The 13976-nt window shown below is 39.2% G+C and overlaps 1 protein-coding gene across 4 annotated transcripts in view; it reads right to left on the reverse strand.

The window, feature by feature from the left end:
* The window catches only part of flna (filamin A, alpha (actin binding protein 280)), a 31367-nt gene extending 25727 nt beyond the window's left edge, over nucleotides 1-5640 (reverse strand). For 2 of the 4 annotated variants that reach the window (XM_079477577.1, XM_079477575.1), the window contains exons 1-2: nucleotides 5420-5558; nucleotides 1928-2409 (exon numbers count right to left, since the gene is read on the reverse strand). In XM_079477577.1, coding sequence (XP_079333703.1) covers nucleotides 1928-2306 — 379 coding nt within the window. In that variant the 5' untranslated portion in view covers nucleotides 2307-2409; nucleotides 5420-5558. Of the gene's footprint in view, nucleotides 1-1927; nucleotides 2410-5419 lie in introns of all 4 variants that reach the window. The other 2 variants (XM_079477578.1, XM_079477576.1) reach the window with 2 other exon arrangements.
* Nucleotides 5641-13976: the final 8336 nt, after the last annotated feature.

A 13976-nucleotide genomic window follows, 5' to 3' on the forward strand; every position in this document is an offset into this window, starting at 1 on the left:
AACAAGCATAGATACAAACAGTTCTGACAAGCAAAGACCTTTCTACCAATAAACAAATTACATTGCTACCGGATGTCATATGCATGGAGACAAGAATTCCTCATAGATTGGTGTAAGATACCAGACATCAGTCGGTGCGAGTAATCCTAACACAACAGCACAAGTTCTGCATCTCCATTAAAGTATTTATATATACAGTGAGTGTTAGCAATTGCTAAATAATTATTCATGGTTGGCAACATCTAAAATGTTTATTCATACCCTCTGGGCCCCATTAGGATACTCCACCTTTAAACTAAAATAGTTCACCCAAAAATTCAGTCAATTGCTCACCCTATTGTCATTTCAAACCTGTATGACTTTCTTCTGCTGAACACAAAAGATGATATTTTGAAGAATGTTTGTAAATTAACAATGGCGGTACCAATTCACTTCTATTGTATGGACAAATACAATGCAAGTCAGTGAGTACCGTCGTAATTCGGTTACCAACTTTCTTCAAATCAAAATATCCAATTTTATCTTCTGCAGAAGAAAGCAAGCCATACATGCAATGACAAGGTGCACGATGACAATTTTCACAAATTTACTTTAAGAGCCAATGCTCAAAGTTATTGTTCAGGCATATCGGATTCTAGCTTTGGGCACCCAGAATATACAAAATGGATGACAATAATTTGAGGAACCAGTCATTGTCTGATAACTTAAAATGTCACTTAAAAAGAATGAAATTAAATACTATGTTGTCAAATAAAACTTTGAATATTAAATGAATGACTACTGTAGACACTGTCAAATACATTTCTAATATAGTTTTAACAGGATTCATTTATGCAGCTCAGCAAGAGTAAACTTGAAAAAAGGGCCAAACTTAGGGACACTAAACCTAACCTACAAGTTACCCCAAGCAGCCAAATTCAACTCCTCACTTAAATTGAATATCAGATGGCACCGAAGCAATGAAGCACTCGTCCAAAGACACTGCTAGGTCTCTAAAGTCAGCTAGAAATTGTTGGGCGTGTGGCCCAAGGAAGTCAATCCAGGAAGACTGTGCTGGTCTCTCCCCTTTTAAACGAATACCCCCAAAACAGGCATTTTAACTGTCAAAGACAAGTCAACTGTTGTGATCCTTTAGTTAAAGAGGAGGCATGAGGTAGGCGTGTCCTTATAGAGCGACATTAACGTGGTACAATTCAGTGCGACTCTTCTAATGAACACCCCACCGCTGAGAAAATGACAATAAACGCTGATAAAACATGTCAGGGGTAAAAAAAAGAATCCTAAACCCCGTTAAAACCTATTTTGGAGGAGGCGAACGTTATCCCAGTGAGAGACAAAAATCCCACACCCTCTGTGTCTGATACAAAAGTTTGTGATGGTGCTTTAACAGGAAAGTTTGGTTTCGGATCATTAAGCGCAATATAGCGTTAAAACTGTGCTTAAACTTTCCCAAAACTATCCGCCACGATGCCTGCAGCTTATGGGGCAGTACTTAACAAAGTGGCATGGAGGGAGTGTGCTTACTTTGTCAGATTATCAAACACAAAGGCAACTAATGTAAAATCAACACGGTCCTCGGCAAACGCTGACAAACGTCCATAAAACAGACGCTGAAATGGTTAAGTAACGATATGCAATCGTGGACAATGCAGTCCGTGTCCAGCAAGGCCTTCATTCACATACTTTCCCGTTACTTTATGGCCTGCCCAAAATTTCATGCCCTGTTTATTGGTCATGCTAATGTGGGATCACAATGAAGACAACAAACAGAGGAAAACAAACAAAATTCAGTTAAAACCCCACGTATTACATTTTGTGAATTATATTAGGGATCATGCTTAAATCAGTGACTTTCCCAAAAGACGAAAAGTTACACGTTTAAGAGTCTGGGGTCCACTAAGGTAATGAAATCCTAAAGTTCACTTACCTATGGACACCAGTTTGATATTCTCCCGGTCAAGGAACTCCAAAGCCACGGAGACGTTTTCCAGCTGCATTTGTCTGAACGTGGGGCGCTGGTTGTACTTGCGGAACATCTTCTTCTGACTGAGCACCTCCAGAAGCGCGATGAGCCGGAGCCCATCGCTCAGGTCCGTCTGCAGGTTCGCTATGCGCTTATTGACACATTTCAGATGCTCGTTGCACCAACGCGTGAATGTATTTTGCTGGATCTTCTTCCATGGCGCGTCCTCGGCGAGATCTTTCTCTGTAGCGGGCATTTCTGCGTCCTTGTCTTGGGCGAGTGAAGCGTTGGATAGGGGAGCGGCGGCGGCGCTCGACTGGCTGAGGCGTGGGTGTTGACTCATTTTTATCGACTCGGGTCTCCCGCACTAATTCGCTGTCTCGCTTTTTGGGTGGAGTCTGGAGAAATCGTACAATTTCGGTGCTCTTCTTTCCAATGTTCTGTTTCTAAAAAAGTACAGTAAAGAGGGGTAGATGTTTTAATAAATCAGACTGAAATACTTGGCTGTGCTGTTACGTCAGTATTTTTGTACGTGTAAATCACCACCTGACTGAAGTAACGTTACCTGAACAATTCCCACAAAAATGCTCTTAGGCACGAAATATCAAAAGTTTTAATAAGTTGCTGAATGTGTATCATAAAGTCGTTCGTTAATTTGTATCTGGAAATTGTATCTGTCTGATTGATAGCACTAAAGCTTTGTTGATATATTATGCCATATTTGAGAACATGTGTCATATGAAACAATATTTGGCTTTGGTGATTACAGAATCAAACACTGGTGTGGTGTTGTGTTTGAATGCATCCCCTCCCTAATGTTGTGCTCTGTCTTCATATACCAATGAATCTTCATTGTTCATAATCATTGTTCATAATCTATTATAATATCAGAATTATTTACTAAAATACCAAACATTTTCTTCTGTATAAAAGTAAACATATACATAGCACAGGCTAAATCTAATCAATTAACAACATGCTATGTCATAATTATGTTGATGTATTACCGTCGATTATCAAAAGTTTTACATGTTGAGAAAACTTTTTGTCTAAACCCTTGTTGTGCCGAAACAGTTGTTTAAATACCCAAGGCATACTTAATAATATCTTGGCAGCTTTGTCATCATTATTGTACCAGTTTAGGATTAGTCACAAAACAGAACAATTTATAGGGCAGGTTTCTAATCAGCATTTGACTAAATAAGGCAACTGAGCCAAAACAGTGAACGAGGACACAATCCAAAAAGAATGTTTCCCTTTGGATTTTTTTTCATTTGTCTCTCCAGGAGAATCTTTGGGAATGCCCGTCTTGTAATGAACCGCTCATGGCCCCTGGCTCTCCTCTCGAGCGCAACCCAAACCCCCCCACCCACCACCATCACCACCAAGCTTCTACATAACCACACATTCTAATATGTCAAAGTTCTAGCTCCTATTCTCCTTTACCTCATGTAAGAGAGAGAGAGAGAGGAGAGAGAGAGAGAGAGAGAGAGAGAGAGAGAGAGAGAGAGAGAGAGAGAGAGAGAGAGAGAGAGAGAGAGAGAGAGAGAGATGATAGATAGATAGATAGATAGATAGATAGATAGATAGATAGATAGATAGATAGATAGATAGATAGATAGATAGATAGATAGATAGATAGATAGATAGATAGATAGATAGATAGATAGATAGGGAGGGAGGGAGGGAGGGAGGGAGGGAGGGAGGGAGGGAGGGAGGGAGGGAGGGAGGGAGGGAGGGAGGGATGGATGGATGGATGGATGGATGGATGGATGGATGGATGGATGGATGGATGGATGGATGGATGGATGGATGGATGGATGGATGGATGGATGGATGGATGGATGGATGGATGGATGGATGGATGGATGGATGGATGGATGGATGGATGGATGGATGGATGGATAGATAGATTTGTTCATATTCCCTGTAATACATTCCCCTTTGTTTAAGGTTCTAGTTTATAAGTAAGTCATTTTCATCAGGCCCACGTGAAATTATAATTCCCACAATGCAGTCTAACTTTAAACAGGCCAGTCACTCAGAACACAAAAGATGAACAAACAAGTCGGGCATTTTAGATGAGGTCTAGCCCATATTGTAGTTTGGCGTCATCTGCAGGAAAAACGAATTATTACAGATTCCCATATAACGGACCCGTAAATAGATTTTTTTTTTATTTAGCTGTAAACTGTATTAAGTAATGTGAATGACAAAAGGCAATTACTCACAGTTGTTACAATATAACCTTTCTGCATGGAAGGGTATTGGTAGAGAAATTTTTATAATCAGCAGTGAGTCACACATTCAACCGATACATGTCTTCGGTTACAAATTTATCTGAAGAAAAAACATATCTGTTTCTGTTAGAGTTGTTTTCTACATGTGTACCGAGTTCGTCTGAGGACGCAGATAGTTGTCAAAACAGAAGTGAAGATGGCACGCGATGCAGAGGGTTTAGTAAACCCACACACTGACCGTAAACCGCAAATGCTGACATGCATCCTCTCTGCACCAGTCAGTGAAAGGCACAGATTACACTTCGACGGGTAGAATGGCATTGTGGGTATTTTTTGCTAAAGTTCTTATGTCAACAGGATGTGGCTTTGTTAATGCTGCTTTATACACCACATAAACTGTATTAGAGTTTTAACAACAAAAATCAAATAATAAAAACCAAATGTTTTCACAAAGCACTGGTGGTTTTAATCTCACTGACTCGCGCAGGTGAGGTCGCCATGTTCTGTGCACGCTTCTCCTCTAGCGTGGGGGGGGGCGCAACTCTCACATCAAAGGATGAGCGCGCGCAGCGGACCTTTTCCATATTTTCCCTTATTTGGTGAGGACGCCTTGATTAGATTACAGGAGTGATGCGCCAATAACTCTGTAAAGCATCGGATAAATACACCTTACAGAGCCTCCCGGAAGGAGACGAATAGTCTATATAAAATGTTATTATGATAAATATATTTGTTTGGAGTTATAAATACTGTACAAAGATATTCGCCCGTGCTAATTACTTTTTAATTCACTTTTTTGTTTCGTCTAAATCTGTCTTCAAGTTCAAAAATATGATTACCGTTTACAGCGTAAAAATGACTGTTTTACAAGCTTTGTGATGCACGCCCTCACATGTCGTTGCGCATACAATGTACTTACATGTACGCAATTGAATATATGGATATTCAGTCCTTCAACGCAATTTGTCTTTGCATAGTAAAAGCAAAGTAAAACACAACAAGGCGATACACCCTTTCCGCTACGTTGTTGCACTCAATGACTGCACATAAATCGTACATGAACTCTGCTCATTTAGAGAGCTCACAAAACAGAATACGAGTTCTCTGTTCGTAACAGCATGCGCTCTAACCCACAATAGCTCAACGGCTCCAAATACAAGTAGAAAAACATGCCCCGCAGCATTGTAATTATTAATCGAAAAAATGTTCAACTTACTGTTAGTGCTGAATGTCTTGAAATAATGATTCTGTATCCCTTTAGAGTTTGCGTGTTGCACGAGCAGCAGAGAGAGAACTTTACTGTATCACTGTGCAGAAATCTCACTGTACCACCCTCCCGGACCGGACAGGACGAGTCTTCCTGCAGGGAATGCTTGTTCGCTGAACTCCAGAAGACACACTGGTGACACCCCTTGGTCTTCTGTGTCTGTCCTCTCTGCCTTTAATGCGAGAACCTTAATTGGTAAAGTATCAAAGAGGGGGGTAACTCCTCTGTTCGAGCGAGTGCGTCTCAGGCTGACGTTATACCGGCGACCGCGCCTTCAGATTTTAAAGGTATGATGTCACCCTGTCCAGTGCCTGTATCTGCTCTATCTGACTGTGCGGGATGCCTGAACGCTGTTTTTTCCCTTAACAAAGAACTTCAGTTAGGCTCGCTGTTTCACACCAACAGTTATGTTGCAATGGAGACCGCATTCCTTTTAGTTGGCATATTCTACCTTTGAAAAGATGAAACTTACTGAAAATATGCGCAGAAAGTCAAACAAATATTTTCAGGCAGACTGTACTTCCAATGCACTGTGTAAAATGTGAGATCGTTTGTCCTAAATGTTGTGTGTGCCAGAGAGAGAGAGAAATAATGAATTAACAGTTTTTCAGTTCTTTTGGGAGCAATAGCTTATTTGATAAAATGATGATTGGCAACTCAAGAGATCCAAACATATAGAGCTAAAGTTTGCCGTTTAAAACATTACTTAAACAGTTTCTGCTGGATTTGTTATTGTTCTGTATTGCCCGATATCTGTGTCTCTATAACCCTCTTGGTAACAATAAAACCTGCTGTAGACATCCAGTCTCCCTTGGGTAACAGTCTTTCACTGCAAACATTCCCAGTACTTCATTCCTTAGAGGGAGGCAGAAGAGATCAGCCGTAACAGCCCAATTTATCAGAGAACCTTGGGGCAGGATGACATCATGGTGGCCCCACCACACCTTTAACTAACTCCAGCACTCACAGCACTCGGAGACCAGGTATATTTGTGCCATATGGGTTTGATAGTGTTGCTGCTAGTTTTCTTATTTCTCTTTCTTTTACACAAGTGTATACAAAAATACAAAAATAATTTGTTAAATATTTATATTTGTAAAAAATATATATAAAACTACAGTTTTATTAATGCTGTCTATCATTGGTTGTGAACGTCATCATGTGGTTTGGGCATTTAAGCGAAGCTTTTTATCTAATCTCTCTAATGCAGTTATTCAAACACTCCATTGTGCTGCTGTGACACAATTCATGATGGGTAGACTCAATGTTTGATGACCATGAAGTGTTTATGTAAGTTTCCCTTTTATGTCATATTCTTACAGATGAACAGTGTAGGTAGAAATGTTAAGGTATGTGTTGTATTATAAATCTCAAAATTTGTTTCTTTTTTTCTTTGTTTATATTCTCTATAATGTGATTAAGTCCACCCAGCTCAAGACAAGACAGGCAGGGATCTTTTGGCTGCAATCCGGCTGTAGACATCCAGCTTGTGAGTGGTAAGATATACAAAGTGCAGTATTTTTGTTTTAGCTATATACAAAGACACAGTAACAACAAAGCCAGAAATCAACAGTTGTCATGAAAAGTGAGCAATCTAGGTCTGAGTCTTGCATAGGGTTCCTTGTAGCCCAACAAAACAAGCAAGGTAGGTTTAACGTGTTTGACATTGTTTGGTTACTGCAAGAAAGGGCAAACTGGAATATTTTTTTTTAAGGAATTAAAGGGAAGGCCCGGTACACACATTTTTCTTAAATTATGATATATGCATCTTGTTTTAATATAATTTGTAAAACAAACAAATATTTATGCGCTTTTATAAATACAAAACATATGTTTATTTCATGAAACATATATGCTTATAAAATGTAATGCTCTGTTTTATGGACTGTAAACACAAAAATAGTACAGTAACAGGCAAAGACATCTAGCAGGAGGAATGAACAATAAGCAATAAATGCCTAAAGAGATGAAATTAATAGGGTGCAATAGTGTACATGTTTCATTATTTCCTTTTTTGTATGTTTTATTAGTTAAGAAAGAGAGGGTCATTTATTTTCAAAGATAAGTTTACACAGAAAATAATGTGACAGGAAAATGTTATAATCAGAGGGTTTGTTTTACATTATGTAACAGGATTAAATGAAATGTTTTAGTTCATTGAAAAGCTCCCTAATTATTGAACATGAAGCAACATAATCGCAGCACAATAATGTACATCAAAGCCAGGACTAGACAAGCAGTAAGAGCAAGTATTTAGTCCTTAAAGTGGAGGTAACGTGCTATTTCATGCATTCTGACGTGCTGGCTTCGCTTAACATGGTCAACTTGTCAAAAAATGAGTTGAACATATGAAGTAGTATTTCTGTGCTCCATTCACTCCGCCAGGGTTTGTACAGTTTTCTGAAAGTTTTTTATAACATGGATTCCCATTTCGTAACAAGTGTTCTTAGTCCCTTATAGGACAATTCTCCCCGAAACGCACGCCCACGTGTCATTCAGCGAGCGAAAGACCACGGCCACACGCAAGCGAGCATGAGAGAAAGAGGACGCGGCCACGCGTCAACCACCCAGCGTGAGAAAGAACACGCCCATCAATGCCGCTTCACTTGGCTGACGGAAGTTTAGCTGTGTTTGTTTGCTCACTGCATTTCGGTTATATAAACGGTGGATATGACACTGGATTAGGAGATGGTTGAAACTGATAGATGGCTTTGTCCCAGCGCTAAAAGATGCCGGACATGAACCTCAAGCGGTAAGTCTAACTAAGTTATATGTTTCGGTTTTGTTGGTAATCGGCGTGTATGTGCATAATGCAAACAACATGAACGTATAGTGAATCAACAGTTATGCATGGATAATGCGATAGTTCATGTGCTCGTGCTGTAGTTCTGCCCTCCCTGCATGCCTCCAGGAGTACAGCTGTATCTATCTTTTATAAATTTGATCAAACTAAATAGTCTTCGAAGATACAAATTATGCTACTTGATAGGTCTATAGACTACTGTATAGGTCCTCAAGATTAATGTGAGATTGACAGAAACTGCATGTGTTACCTCATCTTTAACACAAAGAGGCCAAAAAAAGAGACAGAATGGCAGACCTGTTGTTACCCATCTGCTTTTGGGTGTAATTCTTTTGAACAGGTGTGGTGAAAGATATGGCATGTTTTCCACAGGAACGTGTATATCTGTGAAAGGATACAGTCTGTTGGGCACAGAGGATCCTGTTGTTAAATTGTGATACATGGAAAAAAGATTTCATTACAGGGAAGTTTTTCATATTCTAGAAGAACATTTTTTTTAAATCAAAACAATAAAAGTGTCCAAACCAAAAAAAAAACTGTTTGTGTTTACAATGTGTGTTGAGCCTAATCTCAGCTCAGCTATGTATTTTGCCAAATATGAAATTCCCATCCTCAAGGGCATCCTTGTAAACATCAGCCTTGCACTGTGGGGAATATTTGAATACTGGTTCACATGTAAAGTGTCTTTTCATGCATTTCATGTCATTTTTCCATATTGTAAATTTAATTCTTTCTAATCTTGACAAATAAAACTTTTTGTGAAATTCAAATTACTCTTGAATTGATAATTGAATGGTAATGACAGCGATTGGTGGACAGTCGATAAATCCCCAGGTTATATTGGATTATTAAATTAGCGATCCCTGATGTAGGGAAACACACACACAACATCAAACATGACTGAAGACATTGAAAGAGTTGGTACCATCTGTTACAGTTCGAGAGGATATTACAGCAGAGTGAGTCAGAGTCTAAAGCTCTATAGTGTGTAATGTGTGTCATCAACTCCAGCTTGGCTTCTTTTTGTTCTTCACTGTATGTCACAGATAGCAGAGCAGCTCTATGGTTTACTGAGTGGCACATAGAGAGTCATTCAGATCCACAAGACATTTACATTTACATTTTACATTTATTCATTTGGCAGACGCTTTTATCCAAAGCGACTTAGTTTTATGCAGTGGCACATTACTGCAGAGCAATCAGGGGTAAGGTGCCTTGCTCAAGGGCACTTCAGTCATGACCTGCTGGCACTGAAATTCGAACCGGCAACCTTCTGATCACAAGCCCAACTCTCTAACCATTAGGCCACAGCTGACCTACTATGGACATACTATGGTCCAAGTGCACACACAAATACCAGAGCACTACAGTGAAAAGGCAAGAAAAAAACATATTAAATTAAGCTGGTCCTATTCCTGGACCTGGCAACCCATTAGGCAACCCATTAGGAAGAAGTGTTTTCAGTGGTCATGAAGCAGTATACTGAAACACAGTTTACATCAGTTAGATCTAGCTTTTGTGATTGCATTTTGAAATGGAGTGTCTTTGGTTTAATGTGCATCACTTACTATCACTGGTTTTGGACTGGACTACTGCAATGTGCTACTGGCTGGACATCCAGGTTGCACAACCAAACCTCTACAGATGATCCAGATTGCAGCGTCAAGAGTGGTCTTCAATGAACCGCAGAGAGCACACATCACTCTTCTCTTCATGAAGTTATATTGGCTCCCTGTAGTGGCTCGCATCAAATTCAATCCCTATGCTCTGCAAACGAATGATGTCTTGTGGTGCCATCCCAAAAAGGTTAAAAATCACTCTCGCGTACCTTCTCTGGATCAGTTCTACGTATGTGGAATGATCTACCCGCTGGTACAAGATCAGCAGATTCTGTAGCCATTTTTAAGAATCATCTGAAAACACATCTCTTCCGTCAACACCTGACCAATCAGTTTTGACTTCTATCTCTTTTCTACTCTTTAAAAAAAAAGAAAACTTAGCTCTGTATACTGTGTTAGGCTATAATGAGACTTGGTTTTTGTCCTTTTACGGTTTCGATTGCTTCCATTGTTTACCTCATCTGTAAGTCGCTTCGGATAAAAGCATCTGCTAAATGACTTGATGTATGTAAATGTAAATGTAGAAACATTCTCAGGTATGAGGATGCGTTCCCTCTACTATATTGGGCAAATTAAACAGGGCCTGGGCAAAGACAACTATAACGGTTGGTTGTGCCTTGTAGGTCATTGGTTTAAATCCAGCCCTGCATGCTCATTTTCCAGCTGACCTTCCTGTGCAACTCCAAATCTCATCCTGACATAAGGCTGTCTTGTCTTGAACTGAAAGAGAAAGGAAAATTGCAGAAACCTTTTCTCAAATCGAGTATGGATGATGAAGCATAAGTAGCTGCATAAATGGACTCTTAATGGAATTTTTCAAATGCAGTGTAAACCGCATTTAATGCCACAGTTAGAAACAGTAAACATTTGGTTAACTTCCCCTACATGACATGAATAATATGATTTTCTTCTGTTTAGGAATAATTATCCATCCTGCTTTCTCCTTGTTACTTCTCATTCAATGGGTGGGTTCGGCTATACTGAATACAAGTGTCATTGTCTTTTGTTATAAATGGTACTGTAAATGTCTCTTGATATGTTTTGAGTATTACTAGTTTTCAGGTTTATAGTTCACCTAAAAATGAAATGTTTAATTATTTATTCACCCTAATTTTTTTTTTTGAAGAAGGTTGGTAACCAGGCCACATCAGACCCCATTGACTTGCATTAAAAAAGAAAAAAAACACTGAAACATGTCTTAAAATATATTCTTTTGTGTTCCACAGAAGAAATCACATCTTTTTTTTTTGTCAGAAAAATGCATGATATTATAGTAAAACAGTAGCTGAGATCAGGATTAAGTAGGCTATTTGTTATCATGACCAGCAAGTTTCTCTTCTTTCAACCAGCATTATAACCATTTTTGCTTGTTTTATATGGCTGTGTTTGTCCACCAGCACAACACTGGCATAAACAAGCTCGTACTAGCATTTTATCATGCTGGTCCAAGCTGGTATTCTTTTAGCAGCCCTCTCTCTCTATCTCTCTCTCTCACTATAACCACTGCCTGATGGTGAGTCTGGGAATGGACCAGATGTGGTAATCACATTGTCTTCCCCTAAGGTTCCTGAAAAAACAACTTTGACTTTCGTCAATTTACTCCCTCCTGGGCCTGTTTTTGGCCGGAAGGATTCATTCGCCTGCATCCCTGTACAAAAAACGATCTAAAAAGTGAGTAAAAACGGATGGACACAATATAAACTGTATTTAATTCAGCTTAATTGATAATATGTAACATTTGCCCAGTAGTCATGTTGAAGGAGAAATGAATGAGCATACTGCATGCTTTGCATACTTCTGAAATATGATGTGGACACACTCAATAGGCCTCATGCATGAAAGACAAGCAGGAGAATTTTCAGTTTTATACACATAGACACAGGAGTCTGTTTTGCTTGTGCTTCATGCGTGAGGTCTATACAGTGTACAACCATTTATGTGGATTTTGTGGTCCTGTTCGCTCAGGCATCACTTTAAAGGAATGGAGATTGCCTTCTAAGCCACTTTGAGAATTTAGGGATCTGCCGATTGAGCTTCTTCTGGGATTTATTTTCTAACTGCAGTTTATCCACCACTTCACAGTTCTCAAGTCTCAGAACTAGCTGATCTAAACGATCCCCATGAGTCTGACACGATTTCATCATAACAGTTGCAGGAACTCAACCGAAACACAAGAATCCCATTGAACTGGTTATATTTATCCACCAGGTTTGTGAGATAAATGAAACAAATGAATTCATTGTAAATAATTACCCCCAAGGGAAATATAGTTGATGCAGATGTGGGCGGGGGCCTAGTTTATTCACGCCCTACAATAGTGTAGACAGAAAATGTCTTAAAAGATTGATGCACTTTTTGTTCTCTCTGTTGATGGCAATGTTCATCATATGCATGTGATCGTTCATAGCCCGCTCACGGCCATGTGCTGTTTGTTTAGTTGCCAAGGGAGATGTTGAGACATGCTCACAGGGCTTGTATGCACATGGGTCAGTGTAATACAATCATCTACAGAGGACTGGTGATGATGTTTGAGAATCTCAAAAGAAAGATAACACAAAATAAATGAGGGTGTGTTTACAAAACACTTTGAATGAAAGTAAATAAAAATAACGTGTGTTCAAGGTGGGCTTTCTTTGGGAGGACACCATTTCTTTCTTGTTTTTTTTCTCTCTGACTTTCTTATCCATTCCAAGTGGGAAGTCTGACCATATTAAGAATGTTGTCAGAGACAGGCATAGACAAGCAAGTTTGTCAAATCATACATTACGTCACACCCTGCCTTCCAGGCCATTTCAAATCATAATTCATGCAGATCTGTGCATATAAAACAGAATGAGCTGGCAGCATTTGCTCAACTTCAGGTCACATTTGGTTTACTTCACAACTTCAGACGTGTATGAGGTCTGTACATTTGTGTGTATAAGCGGATGTGAGTATTGAGTCACAATGTGGGAGTATTGTCAAGTGTCTGGGGTGGAAAAAGGAAATATATGGAGCAGTTTTCTGCTTAGGTTGTGATATAGTGTGAGATCCCGATTCCTTTTTTTCACTGGCTTAGTTGATTCATGATGTCTTTAAAAGGTAATCCATCCAAGTAAACAATGAACCTGTGCCAAAAAAATTCTCGACAATTGTCTGCCATAACTTCCAAAAAACTTTCGGTCTGAATCAAAATTTTTATTTGAATGACCAACAAAAACACTGACACACAAATTGACTCATATGTAAAGGCAAAGAACAATGTCATACGGTTGTGCAGTTACAACTGGACACAGAGTCACACACTTGCTATTTCTCTCTGCACAAACACAGCCATATATGGTTGTGAGAGAGAGAGAGAGAGAGAGAGAGAGAGAGAGAGAGAGAGAGAAGCTCTCACTATGAACTAAACAACTCTCCATCAAGAAAATCTCTTGTTCATAGATTACACGATTGACGCCTCAGAAGCACCAAAGTCATGTAACTGTGTCAAAGCTGAATAAACATTATGACCAGTAGCTGTAACTTTTCCCTTTAGGCGGACTGGCAGTCTGCAAGTTATATCACTTGTTTGCGCTAAGATAAAGAATAAAGATCCCATGCAAAGTGAAGCTTGGTGGGCCCAGTAGAAAAAGGAAGAAGCCCTTCTGTTTGCTGGCCTGGCGTGCACCCTTAAACTTCTTGTTAATCGCAGGACTAAATATTTATTTTATCTGGTCATGTCGTGAACACTACAGTATTCTTTGATAATGGCTTGTAAAGGTATGAAAGTTCAATATTGATAACTGAAAACCTACATTACAAAATATAAAGGGATTGTTCACCCCAAAATGACAGTTATTTCACCATTCGTCATTAGTTCTGTTGAACACAAAAGAAGACATTTTGAATAATATGGGAAAAACTGTTCTGGGGCACCATTACCCTAACTACCATAGTAGTTTTTTACCTATACTAAAGTCAATGGTGCCCCAGAACTGTCTGCACACAAACATTCTTTCTAAATTTTTATTTTTGTCTTCAACGGAACTACAAAGTTTTGACCGTTTTGGAACAACTAGGTGGTAAGTAAATAATTACATACTTTTTTATTTTTGGGTGAACT

Source organism: Barbatula barbatula, assembly GCF_947034865.1.
Source record: "Barbatula barbatula genome assembly, chromosome: 17".
Classification (NCBI taxonomy): Eukaryota; Metazoa; Chordata; class Actinopteri; order Cypriniformes; family Nemacheilidae; genus Barbatula; species Barbatula barbatula.